Genomic DNA, 21,697 nt, shown 5'->3' with positions numbered 1-21,697 from the left:
AAAAACCTTCAGGATGTCACTGGAGGAAAATAAAGACCAACTATTCAGGCCATGAACCTGGGATTGACATACACAACTACTGAAGATTCCAAGGACACATTGGAAATGCCACAAGAGATCAAGATTTCCTTATATATGAGTGCTATGCTTTTGATTTCTGTTCTATTGCACCACTGAAAAATATTTCCTTCCAAACACAAACCTTATAGCAATGTTCAATGTACCTGGTTCTTGAAATCACTTTCCATGAAAGCAACATACAATGATTATTTTAAGTCTTACCAAATACATTTATTTCATTACAATCTTTGTGTTTAAATAAAGAAAATGGGAAATGAGAAAAATCTTCAGATACAACTGTTTCCATCTTAGGTTTTCTTAATGTTATATTGCCTTCATTGCTTCACACTAGTTAGCCTTTGACTTTTTTGAGAATTCTTTCCAAATATAAATTTACAAAAATTCAAGCAATCATGAAAGCACAAAAAGATGCAAATCTCCCAGAGTGTTGAATATGCATTGCTTTTGAAGAAAAGAAAAGTAAAGAAAAATCATTATTCTTGACAAAATACACCCACCTGCCAATAAATATGTTCCCAAATGCTTAATAAATGATATAGCCAAAAACTACAAAGCTAGAATGATTAAGAAGAAAGTAAAGACACCTTTGCTTCTGAGTTTGTAGCAAAATTATTAAGGGAAAATAACTCTCTATAACTGCTCTCCATTTTATCTCTAAGAAAATTCTTACTAAAGTATTAGTCTATTCCTCTAGGAAAGTAAATATCTGCAATTTCTACCATAGGAAAAAAGCTTTTTTTAAAAAAAAGTGATTAATATAACTCAGGCGTCTCTTTTTCAATGCCTTTGTTCCTTTTTAATCTCAAGATCACAGTATCACAATATGTTCTACTAGGGGCTGCCCGTAAAAGCATTCAGAAACTGAAACAGATGCTGAGCACAGCCACTCAAGGCACCTCACTGAGAATATGTGAAACCAGTGTTCCTGGATTTGCATTGGGTTTCTATTGGTCTTTGGGTTGGTTTTAAAGTCTTGGCTATGTAATGCCCTAAATGGCATGAAGATGACCTACTTGCAGGATTACTTCTCTCCCAGTGAGGTGAATTCCCTCCATTATAAAAGAGAGAAAAGTGCTGGGAGAGTGTTGTTTGTGAGGGCTCTAGGACTCTGGAATTTGTTCCCATTGGTGCAAAAGAGCCTGAATTTAGTGGCATTCTGAGCATGCTGAAAAAGACCCCTCACCTTGATAGGGGTTTTATGGAGGCAGAGGGTACACTTCCCAATACAATGAAAAGGACGAATGCAGCTTTGTGTATGTGGCTAGCTGGCTGAGTACCCATCTGAATCATGATTTAATGTTATTGGGAATCAGTTGTAATACTAACTGTAATTGTTGCAATTCAACTAAGATTCAAAGGCATTTTCTTGTATATTTACATTGAAAATAATAAAATTATTTCATGTAAAACAATTAACTCTTTTTTTGTATTGTCATGAGCTGAAAAGAAATGGCTGCTGTTGTCTTATCCATTTCAGTATTTCCTCAACCTACCCATTGACATTTTCTAGTAGCCCCAGCCAATTGTCTTTGTTCTGGATAATTTCTTACTGAGGTCACTGGGAGTTCTGTCTGCATAAGGACTTTGCTATCACACCATGTATGAAACTACCATATATGATCAGAATCCACATTCCTACATTTAACAGTGCAGAGAAACCTGCAGGAATTATTTGTATTTAATAGCATTGTCCACAATGGGTCCATAAAACTGCAAACTGAATTACTAAATTCATGCTCTGTATTACAAAGTAAATACTGCACATCACAGAGTAGAAAATAATATTAGCCACAACTCTTTAATACTTCTGTATTTGAAAATTAACATTTTTAGACATCACGTTGTACTGTTTAAATTTTTGTCGTCTTTTACTAAAGTTAAAATATAACTTTTTTTTCAGCTTGAATATATTCCTTTTGGGACCATTATTTTTCCCTCACAAAAATACATTATGAGGGGTTTTAACCAGGAGATATAGACTCTTTTATGAACATGAGTATGTCTACACAATCACATGTAACTTGAAATAAGCTATGCAAATCACGTAGCTTTTTTCAGGATAGCCTATTTCAAATAGAGTATTATTCCAGCATCTTCCTTATTCCTCATGCAATGAGATTTACAGGATGCCGAACTAAGACGCCCGTTATTTCAAATCTACTTTGAACTAATGGGTGTGCTGTTGAGACACGCATAACACTATTTAGGGAATAATGACCATTATCCTGAAATAGCGCCACTGTGTAGATTCATCCATAGGGTGCGTCTATACTGCACTCTTAACTCAAAATAAGCCACACAATTTGAGCTATGCAAATTGCATAGCATATTTCAAGTTAATTTCTAAATAGCTTATTTTGAAATTTGGAGCTGTTTTCACAGCACCAACTTTCGAAATAAACTGCTATTCCAAAATGTCCCTTAATCCTCATGGAATAAGGTGTACAGGGACATTGGAATAGTGAGCCTGTTATATTTCAAAATAATGGGCTTGCTTAAAAGACACATAATAGCTATCTCAGGATACCAGAAACACCCTGAAATAGCACCACTGTCTGGATGGACCCTTAGGCTATGTCTAGACTGCAAGCCTCTTTCGAAAGAGGCTTTTTCGAAAGAAAGCAGCAAATGAGTCTGGATGTTCTCTTTCTAAAAAGCCCTGTTTGCTTTTAAGAACGCCTTTTTTCGAAAGAGCACTTTCGAAAAAAGGCGTTCTTCCTCGTGCAATGAGGTTTACCGCCGTCAAAAGAAAAGCCGCATTCTTTCGATTTAATTTCGAAAGAATGCGGCTGCAGTCTAGACGCAAGTGAAGTTTTTTCGAAAAAAGGCTACTTTTTTCGAAAAAAACCCTAAGTCTGGACACAGCCTTAATGAATAAGATCACACATGTATATGCAGTAGAACACACCATTGTTACCTCTAAGCTGCGTGGCAGCACAGCTCCACAAGTGATTAATCAGCCCTACACAGCCAGTCAGCTCCTTGCAGGGAGCCCTGAGCATCTCAATGGGCGGGGCTGATTAATCACCTGTGAAGCTGTGCTGCCTCATAGCTTAGCGGGAACACTGATATACTCTATGCTTATACTTGGGGTCTCTCAGTGAGCACATCCCATTAACACTGATGAGTTACACATGTTCATCATGTACATAATAATCCTATAGATATAAAAGTACTTAATATTAGCTAATGATATACAGTATTTTAACAACTATTAGTATTAAAAAGAGTTAAATATGTAAGAAAGGTGACAGACATTTTATGAGTCTGGCTTTAGGGACACTATCTTATCACCTCTTAGACTGAATGTATCAGTTTCATAATGATAAATGCATGTTGTCATAATTTCTCACTGGCACAATGTACAGCAGCCCTAACAGCATCTACTCTTGTAAAACATAACTGCAATCAAAAAGTTCAAAATTAATAGCTGTGAAATCTCAAGCACTCATAAGCATGTGTTTTTATCACTTCCATGCTGTGCAGATTGGGTACTCTTGTTATTTATTATTTGTGACAGTGAACAATTCCCACTTGCTTTAGTGCAAAAGCGAAGAGCTGTTCACATGTAACCAGTGAGGTGAAGAATACATTTCAAACTGTTGGAATCATTTTGCAGGAACAAAATTACATGGATCATAATAGCACTTTCTTTCAATCCCCAAAATAGTGGTAGCCCCACAATTCTTTTTTCCCACTCTATTTTCTTCTTTAAAAGCTTCTCTTATAGCTAACACTCCTATTTCACATGCTATGTTTGTACAGCACCTGGCACCATGGGTCCTAGTCCATTATTAGGAATCCAAGGTGGTGCAAAAATACAAATATTATATATATTTGAGAGAGTTTGTGAGTGAGTGAGTGAGTCAGTCTGTCTGTCTGTTTGTTCAAGAACTCATAAACAGTAAGAGCTAAGACCACCACATTTGGTATGCAGCTTCCTCTTATCAGAACCGACAACAAGGTAAGGGTTTGGACAATGGGATGTTCTCAGAATGAAACAATAGCCCATTAAACGGAAAGGGAGGGCTCTGCTAGCAGAGACAGTTACACTGTATAATGATCACCAGTGGGACAGCAAAGGACTAGAGAGAGGGACCGGGACAGCTATAAACCCATTAAGGCAGCAGAGGGCAGGGATGGAGAAAGGGACAGCTATCTATTATATATTTGAGAGAGTTTGTCTGTTTGTCTATCTGTCTGTCTCTTATCTGGGGGACATGCACCCCTTCCCTGGCTATGCCCACTGTAGCTGCAGCAGCCATGGACAGTCATTTCTCATGTGGCCCCAAGATACTGCAGTGTGAGAGGATTGCAGTTGTCCTCTCTCCTCAGGGTAGCCTGCATACTGAAGCCCTTATCCCCAGTTCCACTTGAGAGCAATGATTTAAATGAAGAAAGACCAAAAAAAAAAATGTATTTGAATTAAGGACCTGAGCAATGCTGGGTAAATCTTCTAGTACCCAAACAATTTTTAAATCATGAAAATTTTCCTCATTTTGCAGATTATTATTATTATTCCCTTGTGCTAGGACTTACACAAACTCTCTTTTAGAAAGTGCTTTGAGATTCATGAGTAAAAATGTTATATACAGTCCCCGTCTCATACAGTTTATAATACAGTCTATGACAAAACACAAGAACTTACTACCAACTAGTAGGAGGGAAAGGAAAGAGAGAGAAAAAAAAGAGGATGACAGTAATGAATAGGCGTCACAATGAGCTAACAATGGAAAGCTTTATGGTTCAATTTCAGTTCATATGTTGGCTACCCCCTTTTGTTCCCAATGATTTTGCCAGGGGACCCTGCAAATGTATCCAATTTTACAACAATATAAGTTCTCTATAAAACTAATTCAATTTAATAGGAGTAGGATTCTTTTTTAAATTATTACTATTTTTCCTGGGATTATTCTTAAGGAAATTAAATATATTGGCATCTTCAAACAGCACATATTGGAATTAGCAAGAAAAGAAGTTAATTATAATTGCAATATATCTCCATCTGATTTTAACATTAAGCAACTGAAAAATCTATCTTTTATCAAGACAGCAAAAAAGAACTGCCTGTGGGCAATACCATTATCAGTGCACAATTAGTTGCAGATTGAAGACACTAGTCTTACATACATTCTCATGTTAGTAATCTGAACCTTGAAAACTAGGTCTCTTGATGAAATGCTATTTATTTACCTATGGACAATTTGATTAGCTGCAAGGGTAGAAATAACAAAACTAATAATTCCCAACTCTCTATAAAATGATGTTAGGTCATATTTTAATTGAGATTTTTTTAGTAGAACATACAAAACTATAAAATAAAACAGGATACATTACAAGAGAGGCTTTTATAGCAAAGTCATTTTCTCTTAGTTAAAAAAAACTTTGTGAATGCTAAAAAGAAGTCTTTTCTACTGTCAATTACTATAAACCCATCACAAAGTATGAATTCCTAGTTCTTAAGGCTAAGTCTTTCAAATCCTTGGACTTATTTCATTTATTTTTTTTCTTTGATAACATGGATTTTCTTTTATCCTTGGTAATTTGCATCAATAGTAGATCATGAAGTCTTATAAATACATAAAGCCTTTTAGAAACATTTGATAGAGGGAAGCTTTAACTAGCCCTTTTATATTTATGTAACATTAATTCTCCGGGAAGGTTACCATTTAACTTGAAGAGTTCAGTCATTTTCTATAGTTAATGAAGAACAAGCTATAAAACACACTCTAAATTCAAAACACTAGATTTCTATGTAAGTACACTGAATTTCAGTATTAAAATGTTCAAGATGAATTATCAGTGCATTCAGCAAAATCTGCACAGCTAAGAGATTATAGCAAAACCCACTCCCTCTTGAATATCACACAAGTCAAAATCTATTTTGCAATACTCTGAATAAGCAAACTAAGTAAATCTATTCAATCTGTTTTACATGCAGAGAATCTCATATTGCTATTTTATCTTTTCCATCACACAAAAGAAAAACTTAAAAAAGCACACTTTTAAATTATATTTAATAAATTATCTCAGGTTTGCAAATACAGTTAATTGTTTTTATTTCCTTATTATTAATCTAAATATGGCTCCTCCAAGTCATCTGTTTCTAAATTCAATATAGTAAATGCCAAATATATATCATAAACCTATTCAAACAACATACACTTTTTTTCTTTACAAAAATGCAAACAACTTATAGATGTGGGAGTTGATACACCACTATGTAACTCCAGATTTCATAGCAGTGAAATAAACCAGGGGTATCCTATCCTGTTCTCATCAATCATTGAGAGTTTTTATTAATGTAAACATAAATAGGATCCCTAACTCATAGAGCTAAGAAAAGGCCAAGAAATATAAAGAAAAATAAATAGGTCTGGTTCTGATCTCTCTTCTACTTGTTTCACACCTGTTCAAGAGAGTTACCGATGTATGTGTGATCAGAATCATCCCCTTTGTCTCTGTTGAAAGAACTCACATAGTAAATCAGCCCATATTCTGCTAAAATACATCATGTGTGTCTGTATTCACCTTAATTAGCACTTTTACCTGTACATTTCTTTAGATATTCCAGATGAAAATTCCATTTTCTAAATATGCATGAATTGTTAAGTTACAAGAAGCAAAGTTTGGCTACGTCTAGACTGCCCAGACTAGATGTCCAGAGGTATCCCAGAATAGTAATGCCTCATCCAAGGAACTTGTCTGGTTTTCTGAATTTTTTTTCAAAACAGTGGACGTGCTCTTTCACCATTCCGGTAAACCTCCTTCTACGAGGCATAAGGGATATGTCAAAAGAGCACTTTTTTCCAAAATTTCAGAAAAGTCTCTTACGAAAGTAAATTGGGAAAAGATACACAATTTGTGTACCGTAAATTGCGTATCTTTTTCTGATTTAACTCTGCAGTCTAGACGTAGCCTATGTTTTATAATTGCTGGAAAAATTGCTAATGGTACAAATCCACAGAGAAAATGGATTCTGCTTAATTTAGGACCCAGCTTGGTGACAAAAGTTTAAATTCAGAAGTAGGCAAGCATTTTAGGTCAAATATGTCTCATTTTTATACACACTTAGGGCATATCTACACTTCTGAAAAAATAACTCTTGAAATAACTATTTTGAAATAGCGTGTCCACACTACAGGGAAGCCTCAAAATTAGTCCAAGATAGGCTCCCTTAATGTGGACGTGCTAGCTCGATTTAGAGCCCCAAATCCTGCTCACCACACTCAAGTCAAGTAACAGTCAATACATTCAAGGTTCTAAACAATAAATAATGAAAAAGATGAGGTTTTGAGATACTTTTTGAGCTGTTGAATAAGAACTAGTAAAATAAAATCTTACTGCATAATATAATATGTTTACAACTTTCAGACAAAGCTAAGTTTTGAAAAAAGGTATAAAATGCTTGTTTTTAGTTCCAAATTGATATTTATAAAATAATAATTTTGTACTATTTGTGGCCATTTCTGAGAAATAATAAAACTATGCACTGGAAAATATACTACAACAACATATATACCCGTTAATGTTGAATGGCAGTAGAACAACTTTGTGAGCGGAGAAATGCTTTTTAAAGGATGTAAACAATAAAAATCATTTTCTAATCCTCTCTATTCTGAATTTGACTGGAAACTGTTTTTTTCTGTTCTAACAAGGTTGCACAAACAATAATAAGCAATATCTTACAATATCAGTAAGATTTTACTGGTTTCAAGTTTTCTGGGTTTTTTTGTTTTGCTTGCTTGTTGGTTTTCCCTCTTAAGAAAAAAAACAGTGAACTTTTTATAAAACTATGGTTATTCAGTGTGTTGTCATACTTGTTCACAATTCATTATTAAATTATGTCTCCTGTTTTCTGACAAACTCTATGCTTAGTACAACTGTGGCAGTCAACTTCACTTAACTTGTACTGCTTTAACACAATAAAGAACTTAGTCCCTCATTCAATCAAGTACTTGGGACTAGTCACATAAAGTTTGGTACATACTTCAGGAACCCATTGGACTAGCACTTTGGTGTTGACTATGGGTTTGGATTTTTGACTCTTGTAGATGGCCTACGAAAGTAAAGTACCAAATTCCTTTATCAGTATTTGCTGAATTTTTCCCAGACAGGTAGTGGAACCAAGAACATGAAATACCTTAAAACTTACTTTATTTTCTTTCATTGAAGCAATTCTCCCCTCCAGTGTTCTATACCATCACTGGTACAATAGCTACTTCAGAAACTCACTGGTTCATACATCTGCAGCTTCCCCCATTACAGTAAGGATGTGTTATTGTTTATATGAAGTGTTCTTTTTTCAAATGTCTTTTATATTTAGATTTTTAAAGTCAGAAGGGCTCATTGTGATAATTTTACCTGATGTCCTGCATAACATAACAGAGTATGTGTTCAGACATCAGGTCACAGTGGAAGTTAACGAGATAAGATAGGAACGGGGCACTGTGGGATCAATCTGAAAGAGGAAATATATAGTTTTTTTAAATAATTACATTCTGAACACCATTTTTCTATTGCTTATGGCGGGCATTCAACACATATTAGTAAAGTTATATGAAATCGGTAATTTACTTTTGTGAATCACCTTTATGTAAATTGCATGGTCTATAAAAATTAAGCTGTCACATTCTGTGTAAAAGTTGGAATTGTGCTCTTACTGACTTGGTTCAAGAGAGATATTACACAATTTTAATGTTAATGTTAATGTTTCCTTTTAGTTCTTAATTAATTAATGTGGGTGATAATTAAGGTTGAGTTTAATAATGTAATTTTAAACTATTAAAATATTTGCAGAATACATTTAGGGTAACATTACCAAGGTCCAAAATGTGATATAAATAGGGCAATAGAATCTTTTTTCAAAATAAAAGAAATGAAGCCACATCTCCCAGAAATATGACACACATACATTCTCTTTTGTTACATTATAGAACAGTAAAAAGATATAGAGAAGCTTATGTCATAATTTATATGCAATATATTTCACCCATCCTAAGAATGAATACAGGGAATTCATTTTGCAGTTTTAACGGTTCCTCAACACTTACGATAAACGCTGAAAATACATTTTAGAAACATGACTATAAGATATTGAACTGAATTTCTCAAATACATGTAACGAAGATGTACTTTACGTATTCCCAGAAGGAAAAAAAAATAACATGACATGTTTAAACTAATTATAGTAAAGAATTTGGAGTACTTCTAAAGGATTTGGGTAATTAGCTAACAAGAAAACTACCAACAGGATTTGAACTCTGAAATTTGATGATTTATTATTATGTTTTACTCCAAAACCTAATCATGTCCAGGTTTCCTATTTAAAGGCAATACACTGAAAGTTCAGTACACAAGCATTGTAAAACTTTCATAGATCAAATTTACAAGGAAATTTGCCTTCCATTTGAAGACAGTGATCAGTTTGCAAAACTATTAGTCAGACTAATCTGCAATAAATAGTGGGATACAAGGTATCTAGGTAGGCAGAAATGAAGAAGCACATTTATAAATACGTATGCTTCAATATCAGTGGTGTATAAAGACCAATAATCTACAAACCAATCATTCCACATTTAGATTTTTAATCTAATTAATATTTCATTAATTCAGATATTTAATTTTTGCAGTATTTTAATATACACAGGAAGGAAAAGGAAATAAAAGTTCAGGGAATATGCTTGTATCAGTAAATCATGTGATACAAAGACTGATGGAGAAATAATCAAATTGCTGAAGATCTTAATGGTCTAGACAAATCCATCCATACATTCAGGGACATGTCAAAGCTAGTAAATCACAGCCTATCCCTTTGAAGATGCCTGCTTCCACTCCCCCATTTTTCCCTTCTCGCCATCCTCACTAATAGGCATTCTTTAGTCCTTCAAAGCATGACATTCCTCTTTTACTCAGATTCCATCCCTTTCGATTGATGGACGATTACAGTACCAAGTTAGCTATTTGCACACAGGACATGATGGTTTCTTTGAACAGGAAAATAAAGCTTATATTTGTCAATTAAATACATTTGTTAAATAGAGCTAATAAATATTAAAAAATGTATCTCCATGTTTAATTAATCCCTCTTTCCAAAATGATTTATCAAGTGACAAATATGGGCCATTTCTAAAACCAACTGTAGAATATTTTCAACGTTGCAAACTGAAAATAGAACAGTTACCTATGCTTTTAGAAACTTCACTCCAAACTGTATCAATATTAAATGTTATACCTCATCACAAAGAATCACATTTATTTTCTACATAGAGCTAGTGCTAAAGTAAAATTTAAAAAAATTAATTAGACTAAGGAACATTAGTCAAGGCACAAGTCATGACCAACTTTACGCTTGTGGTTTAATCTGTAATTCTTAAAAAAAACCAATAGTCTAGTAGCACCTTAAAGACTAACAAAACATGTAGATGGTATACTCCGGTCATCCGAAAAAATGAGTTTTATCCATGAAAGCGCTACATGTTTTGTTCGTCTTTAAGGTGCTACTAGACTATTGGGTTTTTTTGAAGTTTTTCCTATTACAGACTAACTCAGCTACCCCTCTGAAGCTTAAAAAAACCCCACAGTCTGACATATATTATTGTGAAGAAAGAGGATGTTTGCTTGGTTGGTTAAACTGTACGTTTAGGATTGACTGCTCTTTAATGCACAGGGCGCATCCTTTCATTAAACTCAAATGGGGCTACATGTACAGTACATATTGACAGGAGACTGGATACTTTTAATTTATAGTTGCAACTCAAATCTATGATAACAAGCCATATACAATGTTTCTTCAATCCAAGAGACTGTTAATGAACAATATCAGTGGAAGCTGATCAACTGATTAGCATATTAAGATTTTTTTAAAGGTAATTTCTATGAATAGCAAAAACATAAAGATAATTCATAAAGGATTATAGAATTAGATAGGCAACAATGTACCTCAAGCAAACAGAAAATGCCAAATGTCCACCTAAATGTCTTCTCATGTGGTTCTCTATAATTTTGCATTATAAACTGAAGTGGTATATGACTTCCAAAAATTAATTTACAATCAATTCTGCATAATAAAAATACTACTTCTGGTTTAGAATTTTGATTTGGGATCCAGTCCTCCAAGTTGCTAAATGCTTCTGTGATGTGCCGAACTTATGTAACTTCCATTGTTTTTGCTGGAAGTTAAGGGTGTACAGTGCCTCACAACAGGCATGTCTACACTTACAAGATGATCGATGCTCTGGAGGTCTCTCGTCTAGCATTCGAATTAGCGAATCTAGTATAGATCCCTAAATTGAACACTAAGGGCAGCCCCCACTGATGTCTGGCACTCCTCCTTCTGTGAGAAGTAAGAGAAAATGATGGAAGCATGTCCTCCAGTTGGCCTCCCACTGCATGGATGCCGCCATGGCTCAGCTTAAAGTAAGCAAAATGCGTAGCTGGAGTTGCATACCCTAAGCTGACCTGCCTGCTCTAGTATAGACAAGGCCAAGCAGTGTTCAATACCTTGAAGAGTCAGGCCATCAGGCCCCAATTGAGAAAAGCACCTGCCTTAATCTGTCTGTTCAGCAAAGCACTGATGCCTGTGCTTAATTTTAGGCAAATATCTAATTCCCACTGAATATAATGGGACTTAAGTATATGCTTAAAGATAAGCATGGGGTTAAGAGCTTTGCTGAATGAGTATTGACTGCTAAATCAGGGTCTAAAAGCATATACTATTTCTGACACAAATTTCATATTAATAAGACAAGAACAACCCTGAAACAGGCTTATTCAAGTTAATTTGGGGGAAATGTAGAGATTTGTTGTGAAGTGAAAGATAAATGTGATACATGTCATAATGCTATGATATTTAACTAAGCTTTATTAAAAGTAAGTAATGTATCTAATACAAAATTCAGTAATAAAATCTACTATTTTAATATTTATGCAAAGGGGTATCTTATTGTTTGTTTTTGCTGTTTATAGCATTTCATAGGATACTGCATAAAACAAACTGAAATATATACAAGGTACTAAACTCTAAAGTTATAGTGATAGAAAGTTATATGTTGTTTTAAAGAAAAAAAAATGCAGCACAGAACAAAATCAGAATGGAAAGAGTGCCTGTGTACTCACTTGAGCACTCCATTTGGTCTTGTAAATAGAGACCTTTCCCCTGACAACAATATTGTGGGTATGAAGATGTATCAATTACCAAATCTAATTACATTAATGGATAATGGATATTACCCTCCTCCACCTCAGGATGGGAACTTCCTGGTTTGTCTGTTTACTTACTTGACTTTAAAACTTTATACACTTTATAATCTGTCCATGGAACAAAGGTAACTTGTCAATAAGTAAACTAGGAAAAATATGCAAGTTTCAGCTATTCTCTTGCAGCAATGTGCATGCTAATATTCCACTTGTTTAACCTTCTATGTACAGTTAAACTATGATACAATTAATACTATTTGAAAGTTTATTTCTAAATGTGACACCTTACCTTCTAAACAAGTCTGGTAAGTCACTCAATGCTCAAATGATAATGTTTGAGATATAAAAAATTCAAGTCATTCATATGAACCTCCACCTGATATGCTTAATATTCCATTATAAATAAAAATAAAATAAAAGCACAAGAACAGATAAATGTCATTCAGCTGCAAGTTAGCAAGTGTCCATAGGATGGCTGTAACAGAAGTAGTCTGCCAAAAAATGTATCCTGCAAGCTGTAATTTAACATTATTCTTACTGTCCTCTGAGTCAGTATCCACTGTACTGTCTTTAATTTATATGCAAATTGTTGCATGTGCCATATGCTGACCATTTTGAGAAGCTACTTATTTTGTCCAAAGAAAAGTTCATGTATGGTACCTTTGAAGATATTAAACTCAAAGTAATGTACACTTTTCTGTATATTTTAAAACAACATGTGTTAAGACATTACAGTGTCAGTGATAAATTATTCAGTTATATTGAGCTTTGTAGTCAAACAAACTACTAACACAAAAAGCTGTCAGACAGTAAATAAGAAAATGGTGGGGGGGGGGAGCAGTTTTAAATTAGACAAATTTAAGTCTTTCCTGATGTATTCCTTCTACTTTGATTGTTGCATGTAAAAGTATAGTAAGGTATTTTCTTCTCAAAGGATACCTTGTAAATTTACTGTGCATAAAAATATTTTCTGAGAAAACATTCTAAATAATTTAATAAACAAGATACAATCAATATACTTCTGCACAATAACCTCAAAGAAGGCACTTATCAGCACGAGTAGTCATTTGTATAGTCTAATCTCTTACCAAGTCCTACATTTAACATTAGCCATTTTCTTTCACCAAAACCAAATTATACTTTTGACAGTCTTTTGAGATGAGTTCTGGCAGCAAGAAAGTATCTTTCATATCTCATATCTGATTAGCATGGGTTACCTCATATGCTGGCATAATAATCACTAAAAAGGCATCATCTACTATGTATTTAATAAACCTTAATGGACTAAATCTTATAGACTTTTCCAGTACTTTACATTTTATATAGGCAATATTTTCAAAAGTAAAATTATAATGGTCTCCCTCCCTGAAAGAAAGTAAATGAAATGTTTTGCCAAGAAACTACTATGTCAAATGTTCTGCAAAACATTAGTCTGATCAGTAAAACAACATACACAAAAATATTAAGAAAATATTACATCAAGCATCAATTTTGTAGCTCAGCTGGAAGAAGGAATGGCTTATGAAATTCACTTCTACTTACAATATTTTATTCCACCATGCAGAATGCAAATACGGGTTGCATATTATAAAAGTCAATTTTACTATACTAACAGGCATCTCAAAGTATAAAAAAGTTCTTGTGTACCATATCTGCATGTTAATAAGTGGGAAAGAAACCATTTTTGTCAAATTAGTCAGATTTTCCATGTTCCAGACTTGGCACCATATTTGCATGAATCTGCATTCATTTACCTATCCTATCTTGCATAATGTGCATGGTAGTTGAGAAAACTTTCAGAATGTTCATCTTATGTAGATCTCCCAAGACAGATCAAACCCACAACACAGTTTTCTCAGCATATAACCTCCAAACAAAGTAAATCAAGGAAAATAATCACAGCTCAAAATTAAACATATGCTTTATAAAACATATACTTTATAAAATAAAAATATATGTCTGAATTATAATAATGGCCTGATTTTCTACTACATTACACCAATTTGGTGGGAGCAATTACACTCCTGTCTCCCTTTTATAATGGCAGAACTCCATTGACTTCAGTGACTGATTTACATCAATGTAACTAAGCTCAGAATCAGTCCCTTATAATATCCTGAAGTTCAAAAATACTTAATTAGGTAATATTACAGAAGTCAGTACAACCACTACTGACAGATACTTCTCAGTGAGGGTAGCACAGTTGGGATCTTACTGAGCTATTGAATGTAATGTAATATCCTTCAAACTAGTGAAAAACATATTACAGAAGAGGGGGGAGTTCTGAACTCACTTGCACATGTATTTATCAAGAGTCAGTCTTCTGAAATCAATGGTATTACAGTAGTATAAAGGAAAAAAAGATAGAAGTGGGATCACAATCAGGCACATATATTATATAAAGATCTGAATCTTAATGAATGACCCGCTAATTATATCCCCCAGCCTTTTAACATGGTGGTTTCAAATTCACATAAATAGAGCCTTAGAGAGTGTGACTAAAGTCAAGGGACAGCTCCCTCTTTCAATAGTACCCTGCTGCCTGGGTGGCAGGCAGGAGCTCTCTCTCTCTCACACAGAAACATGGTTTAGTGGATGCACCTCCCTCTGAAAGAAGGTGGCTGCCTGATTCAAATGGACTCTGGTGTCTGACAAACTATTTAGTGTGGGGAGAGGGGCAGTGGATAATGGGAGGTCTCAGCCTATTGCTCTTATTACTGGCTGATTATCTGTGGCTTGAAGGCTGTGCAGGGAAGGGAGTGTGTCTACTGCTCCTATGCTGTGCTTGTTAAATGTGTGTGTGCTTGTTAAATGTGTGTGTGCTTGGGGTTGATAAGAACGTCTCAGGTTGCCTTCTAGGGGCTTACTTGCTTGAAGGCTTGGGGGGTGGAGACTTTCTGCCATCACTCTAGTAACCTATATTTTATACAGGTTGTATTTGAGACAGGATGCCTCCACTGTGTATATCTGTGGGTGTGCGGGGAGGGGTAATTTTAGTTGAGAGTCCCCTACTCCTCTGCTTGTCATTACTTACTGTCAGTCAGCTGGCTGGCTGTGTAGAGTGAGAGAGGGGATGGGGGTTCCTTGGTTTCCTTACTTACCAGCTGTATTTGCAATTGGTTACATTGGCTGTCTGCAGGGAAGAGTGAGGGAGAATACCAAGAAAATCTCCTCTAGCAGTTGCTTACCACACTTGGTGCTGGCAAGGGGGGGCTGCTGTGTGTGTGTGTGTGTGTGTGTGTGTGTGTGTGTGTGTGTGTCAGAGAGAGAGAGAGAGAGAGAGAGAGAGAGAGAGAGAAGAGAGGCTTTCCCCAGTTCCCTCACATGCTTGCTCTAGATGTTGGGGGGAAGGGGGAGCGGAGGGAAGCTGGCTGTGTGGAGGTACGACAGGCAGTAGTTAGGGGGTGTTCCCAGAACCCTTACCTGCTTGCTGTACTTGCTGCTGGCCTGACAGCTGTACTCGGAGCAGTGGTCCGATCCAATGGAGATGTTGTCTCCTGCCCCCACAAAAGTATTAGCCGGGGGCAGTTCCTGCACGGCCTGGTGCTTTTTCCCGGCGGTGGGGGACTGCGGGTGGAGCTGGACCGTGGGCAACGGCGAGCTGGATTTGTAATGCCTGGCCAGGTCCGGGCTGCCCGGGCCGCCATTGACCGAGCGGTACCGGCCCATGCTGGGGCTGTCGGAGAGCTTCTCGTTGACGCTGTCGTAGCGCTGCCCGTTGGGTTTGGAGGCCTCCACGGTGACAATGCTGCTGTAGAGGGGCTGCTTGCCCTTCTTGCCCTTCTTGTCCTTCTTGGGCTTCTTGGCCTTGTCGTGCTGCTGCGGGGTGAAGAAGTCCTCGTGGTCCTTCTTGCCCGCCTCGTAGCCGTGCTTGCCCTTGGAGCGGCAGTAGCGGGCCATGACCACTACCAGGATGAGCAGCACCACCGTCATGATGCCGGCCACCACGCCGATGACGATGCTGAGCCGCTGCTTGCTCAGCTCGTAGCTGGGGTCGCCGGCGATGTCCTGGGCCAGCGGCGTGTGCAGGCTGCGGGCCACCTGGCTCTCCACCACGGTGGCGTTGGAAAGGCTCTCGTTGACGAAGACGTGAAGTAAGGCGGTGGTGGCCTGGGGCGGCTGGCCACTGTCGTTCACCTGCACCACCAGGCGGTGCAGGCCGTGGTGCTTGGGAGCCAGCTTGCCCACCAGCGACACCACGCCGCTGGCCGGGTCGATCTCGAAGAGCTTGAAGGGGTTGCCCCCGACGATGCTGTAGTTGAGGTCGGCGTTGAGGCCCGTGTCCGCGTCGGTGGCCAGCACGGTGGCCACGACGGTGCGCAGGTTGCTGGAGGGGGGAAGCACGGTGTAGGAGCTGTTGCTGGGGAAGGTGACGGCGGGCGGGTTGTCGTTCTCGTCCATCACGAAGAGGGAGACGGTGGCAGTGGCCGAGCGGGGCGGCTCCCCTCCGTCCACCGCCTTCACTTTGAAGGTGTAGCTGGTCTGCTGCTCCCGGTCGAAGGAGACGGTAGAGTAGATGGTGCCGGTGTCGTTCTCGATGGAGAAGATGCCGGCGGCCTGGTCTTGCTCCCCGGGTTGGATGGAAAGGCTGAGCTCGGCGTTGCGGCCCCTATCGGCGTCCATCACGGTCACCATGCCCACGGGGCTGTTGGGCTGCAGGTTCTCCTTCACGTAGAAGGTGAACACGTCCTGCATGAAGCGCGGCTCGTTGTCGTTGCGGTCGGCCACCCGCACCACCACGGTGGTGGAGCCCTGCAGGGCCGGCACCCCCTTGTCCCGGGCCGTCACCTGGAACTCGTAGGTGTCGCGCTGCTCGCGGTCCAGCACCGCCTGCACCAGCACGTCCCCGGAGTCCGGGTCGATGGTGAAGATGCCGCCGGGCGCCTCCGAGGAGAGAGGCGAGGGCTCTAGCGAGTAAGTGATCTCGGCGTTCTTGCCGCTGTCCGCGTCCGTGGCCGCCACCGTGGCCACCCTCTCGCCGGGCGAGTTGTTCTCCGGGAAGGAGACCTCCACCACGGGCTGGCTGAACACCGGCGGGTTGTCGTTGGTGTCCGCCACCCGCACCAGCAGCGAATTGTTGCTGGACAGGCTGGGGCTGCCCGAGTCCACGGCCACGATCACCACGTTGTAGTCACGGACGGCCTCGTAGTCGAGCGGGGCCGAGGTGTGCAGGAAGTACTTGCGCTTGTTCTGGGGCTCTCCCTCGCCCTCGCTAGCCGGCTTGAGCTGGAAGGGCACGTCCCCCACCACTGTACAAGTCACCACGCCATTCTCGCCCTGGTCGCGGTCCGACACCTGCACCAGGGCGATGGGGGTGTCCACCAGCACGTCCTCGGCCACGCTGGCCACCCCGTCCCGCAGCGGGATGCGGCCGATCTTGCGGATGTCGATGGTGGGCACGTTGTCGTTCTCGTCGCGGATGTTCAGCACCACCGTGGCCTTGTCGGTCTTGGGCGGCTGGCCCCGGTCCCGGGCCATGACGGAGAAGCGGAGCTGGTTCACCTCCTCCCGGTCGATGCGGTGCAAGACGCTGAGCCAGCCCGAAGTCTCGTCCAGCCGCAGCAGGCGCCGCACCGACTCGGTGGCCGCCCCGAAGACGTATTCGATCTGCCCGTTCACCCCCACGTCCAGGTCTGCAGCCCGCAGCTGCAGGATGGGGGTTCCGGGGCTGCTGTTCTCCGCCAGGTCCGCCTCGTACACGCTCTTCTCGAAGCGGGGGCTGTTGTCGTTCACGTCGGTGATCAGCACCCTCAGGATGGCCTGTGAGGAGCGGGCCGGGTCGCCGCCGTCCCGCACCCTCAGGCTCAGTTCATAGGAGTCCCGCTGTTCTCGGTCCAGCGCCCCCTTGACAATCAGCTGCGGTTGCTTCTCCCCGTCCGGGGTGTCAGCCACTTGCAGCTCGAACACGCTGCTGCGGGCCGCCCCGTCCACCTCCTGCCTCCTCTTACTGCCGCCGGGGTAGAGGGCGCTCTCACCGCCAGAAGCCGGTCCCCCTCCGCCGCCACGTCTCCCCCCGTCCCCGCCGGGCTCCTGCAGCAGCTCGTAGCGCTCTATGCCGTTGCGGCCGAAGTCTCTGTCGGTGGCGGTGGGGAGCAGATAGAGGGTCCCTACAGGCCGGTTCTCCTCCACGGTGAGGGTGAGGACCGGCGACGGGAAGGTGGGGGTGTTGTCGTTGATGTCCAGGATGATGACCCGGCCTTCGAAGAGATCCACCCAGCTCTGCGAGGGACCGATCACCGAGACCTCGAAGTCCAGGAAGCACTCGTTCTCATCGAAGATCATCTGGCACTGCGGCAGCTTCTCGCGGTCTATGCGCCGCTCAGTGGTGCTCAGCTCCCCGGTCATGTTATCGATCTTCAGGTAGTCGGAACCCGACTCCAGGCTGAATGTCACCTCGCCAGAGCCCGTCACGATGCCCAGGTCCGAAGCCACGTTGCCTATGCGGATGTCGGCAGGTCCTTCCTCTGCCAGCCGGTACCTCAGCTGCTGCTTGGCCGCGGCCAGGCTGACCCAGAGCGGAGGAGGCAGGAGGAGCAAGAAGCAGCAGCAGCAGCAGCAATGCACAAAGCCAAAGAGAGTCCGCATCTTCCTCATCTTTTTCGCACCAAAAACCCCCTCCTCTCTCCCACCAACTCCCCTGACAAGCCAACAGAAATGCTCAGCGTGCGGATGATCAATTATAAAATCCTTCTCTTCCGGGAAACTTAGTGTCTCATAGCTGGTGCAATCGGTGGTCAAAACCCTGGTGTTGGCTCTTCTCCGCCCTTCCTTCCAGTTGCAATATGCTTACAGTTCACGGGACAGTGTATTTTCCTTTTTAAAGATTCATCTCAGCAGATAGGACGGGATTTTCCTCCTCCTCTTCCTCCTCCTCCTCCTCTCTGGTTTTACTGTAATCACTTTGCAAGGTTTGGATAATAAAAGCAGGAGCAGCACGGTGCTATTTGAAGCCCTCCCTCCTCAGGTCGTCTTCTTTGCTCCTAGAGTTAAGTACAATTCACACTCTTCTCCCTCTGTCTCTCTCAGCCCTTTACGACTAAGGCATTAGCTCCTTTCTTTCCGCACTCTGCACGCACACGGGGGAAAAAATGTGAATCGCCTCATTCAAAAGGGCTGAGTCCGGAAAACTCCTAATCCTTTTAAACAGCGGGCAAAAACACAATTAAATCATTGATTAAAAATAAAATAAAAAATAAAGAAAAATACCCCCCAAAACCCAATAATATCGGTAGCTGTGCAGTGGCTAGGCGAGAACCTCTTGTATCACAGAGCAGTCCACAGAAAATCCCTTTCGGTTAGCAGAAAAGCACCCAAATCCATCTTCACAGATCGCCTAAAATGTTCAGTTCTTTCTCTGGAGAGGATTTTTTAACAACTCTGCGCAAGGTCATTAGTCACAAAGCGACGATACAAAAACTGCAGAAACCGTTTGCCCAGAATTTCCAAAGCAGGAGCAATGCACGCACACACACACACACACAACAGTCCCAAGTTTGTTTTTGCATCCGCAGTTTGTGTGTGTGCCTTACCTGCATTTGCACTGCATGTGTTATAGCAATCTGGATCTGCAGCACTGAGAGCGATTCACAAATGAGATTGCAGTCAGTCTCGCTCTCTCTCTCTCTCTCGCTCTCTCTCTCTCTTGCTCGCTCTTCCTTTCCGTCCCAATGCAGGTAACCAGATCTGAACTTGATCCTTTCAGTTCAAAGGTTAGCAACCAGGCTATGTGTCCAAAGGCGATTATTGCTCTCTCGTTAATATACCCGGAGCGGAACAAGATGTAACTGGATTCCCCACGTGAATTAACAGATTCTGAATTACATCCATGTAAGCGGAATGGCAGAGGGGAGGGGGAGAGAGGCGCGAAGCGATTATAAAAATGCAGTCTTCTTTTGCAAATGAAATACTGGCAGTCAATTGTTTCCTCTGCTCCCCACCGCCTCGGCGGGTGGAATCTGCCGTTGTGCCTCCCCTCTGGTGCCTTTCAGGGAAGTGTGGTTCGGGCGCTTTCACAGCAAAGCGGCTTGTGCTTTAAAATGTTGAATGGCAACTGAGGCGCCGCTTCCCACTCGGAGAGGGGGGGAGGAGGCAGTAAACCAGCAAGTTTGCCCAAAGTGGTAGGAGCTGCTGGAGCCTCTCTCGGCGGCTCTTCCCTGACGCTGCAGCAAGCGGAGCCGCCTGCGCTACACACGCCGAGAGAGGGAGGGAGGGAGGACGAGCCGAGCGCTGCACTCCGGAAAGCCCAGCCTTACCCTCTGCCTCTGCTGCTGTAAGTGGGATAGCTGCGGATCGCAATCCACCAGCCCGGTCTTCAACCCCATCCTCGGTGCACACCACAGTGCTGCTGCTGTTGCTCTCGCTAACCCATGTTCTCCCGTGATTTCCTCCCCCCTCGAGCCACCTTCTGACTCTTCACTGATCAATTGTTAAGCAAATCGTGGTTCTTCCTTTTATTTTAGAGCCCCTGCGTGCGCTGGTGGGGGCATTTTGTGGACTCATGTTCCCCAAACAACTCATTTTGCTGACATTCGCACCTTTTCTGTCTCCTGGTGCTTCTCTGAAACAGAAGATGAGCTGCAAGACTGTAACAGGATCAAACTCCAGGAGAGGAAAGGGGAGTGCATTAGAGATGTCAGGATTTTGCCGCTCTGTTCCTCGAGGCTGGGGGGGGGGGGTGTCTTTATTCTGCCTCTTTCATTGATTTGAATGCACATTATCAATGGCATCTCTGTGTTTCTTGGGAAAATGGACCCTCAGAGAAGGAGCCAATGTGTGTGGGAAGGGTGGGGGAGGGTTCAGCAAATAAACACATATAAGAAGAAGCACTCGATTTATTTTGGAGTAGGCACTTCACCGATTGCTAAAATGTAGCGTCACCTACCTGGATAAGCAAGAAATAAATGTGAATGTGATAGACCTGGACACAACTTTGCTTATTCTTGCATCCCTAGTTCACTTTCTCCTTCTTTTGACTTTGTGCCACTTAATCGCCCGTGGCATTTGCATGCCTCTGCTCTTTTGGCTGATGTCTGGCGCTTAGACCTGTCCCTTCCATTCACACTCATCAGAGCAGCGAGGGAGACTCAGGCTGGTGAGAGAGCAGGGACAGGGCGGGCATGGGGCAGGCGGTGGGGAATCCCGCTTTCTCAATCACTCACCTACACACGTGTTCAGAAGACAGCCCCCCCACACACACATACACCGAGGCTTTTATTTTTAAATAAAAACATGAAGACAAATATGCCCAAGTATCTTTCCTTGTACCGATGGCACGTTGGTGCTAAAGCAGCCGGATGTGCCCAGATGATTCAGACCAATGATCACAATGAGTCTAGCTCGCCGCGTATTTCAGGTCGGGAGGGGGGAAGCGAGGTGTCCATTTCTTTTCAGAGGGAGCTATAGGCACACATAGGGACGG

General features: G+C 41.4%; 1 protein-coding gene across 6 annotated transcripts in view; it reads right to left on the bottom strand.

The window, feature by feature from the left end:
* Positions 1–20,902, bottom strand: part of PCDH7 (protocadherin 7) — a 397,754-nt gene extending 376,852 nt beyond the window's left edge. For 3 of the 6 annotated variants that reach the window (XM_075930603.2, XM_075930606.2, XM_075930609.2), the window contains exon 1: positions 15,703–20,902. In XM_075930603.2, the coding sequence (XP_075786718.2) occupies positions 15,703–18,873 (3,171 nt within the window). In that variant the 5' untranslated portion in view covers positions 18,874–20,902. The remainder of the gene's footprint in view (positions 1–15,702) is intronic. The other 3 variants (XM_075930605.2, XM_075930608.2, XM_075930610.2) reach the window with 1 other exon arrangement.
* Positions 20,903–21,697: the final 795 nt, after the last annotated feature.

The sequence above is a fragment of the Pelodiscus sinensis genome, chromosome 4 (genome assembly GCF_052426305.1).
Source record: "Pelodiscus sinensis isolate ZL-2025 chromosome 4, ASM5242630v1, whole genome shotgun sequence".
In the NCBI taxonomy this organism is placed as follows: Eukaryota; Metazoa; Chordata; order Testudines; family Trionychidae; genus Pelodiscus; species Pelodiscus sinensis.
Note: the sequence above shows the minus strand (reverse complement) of the source record. Positions and strands in the feature narration are given on the sequence as shown.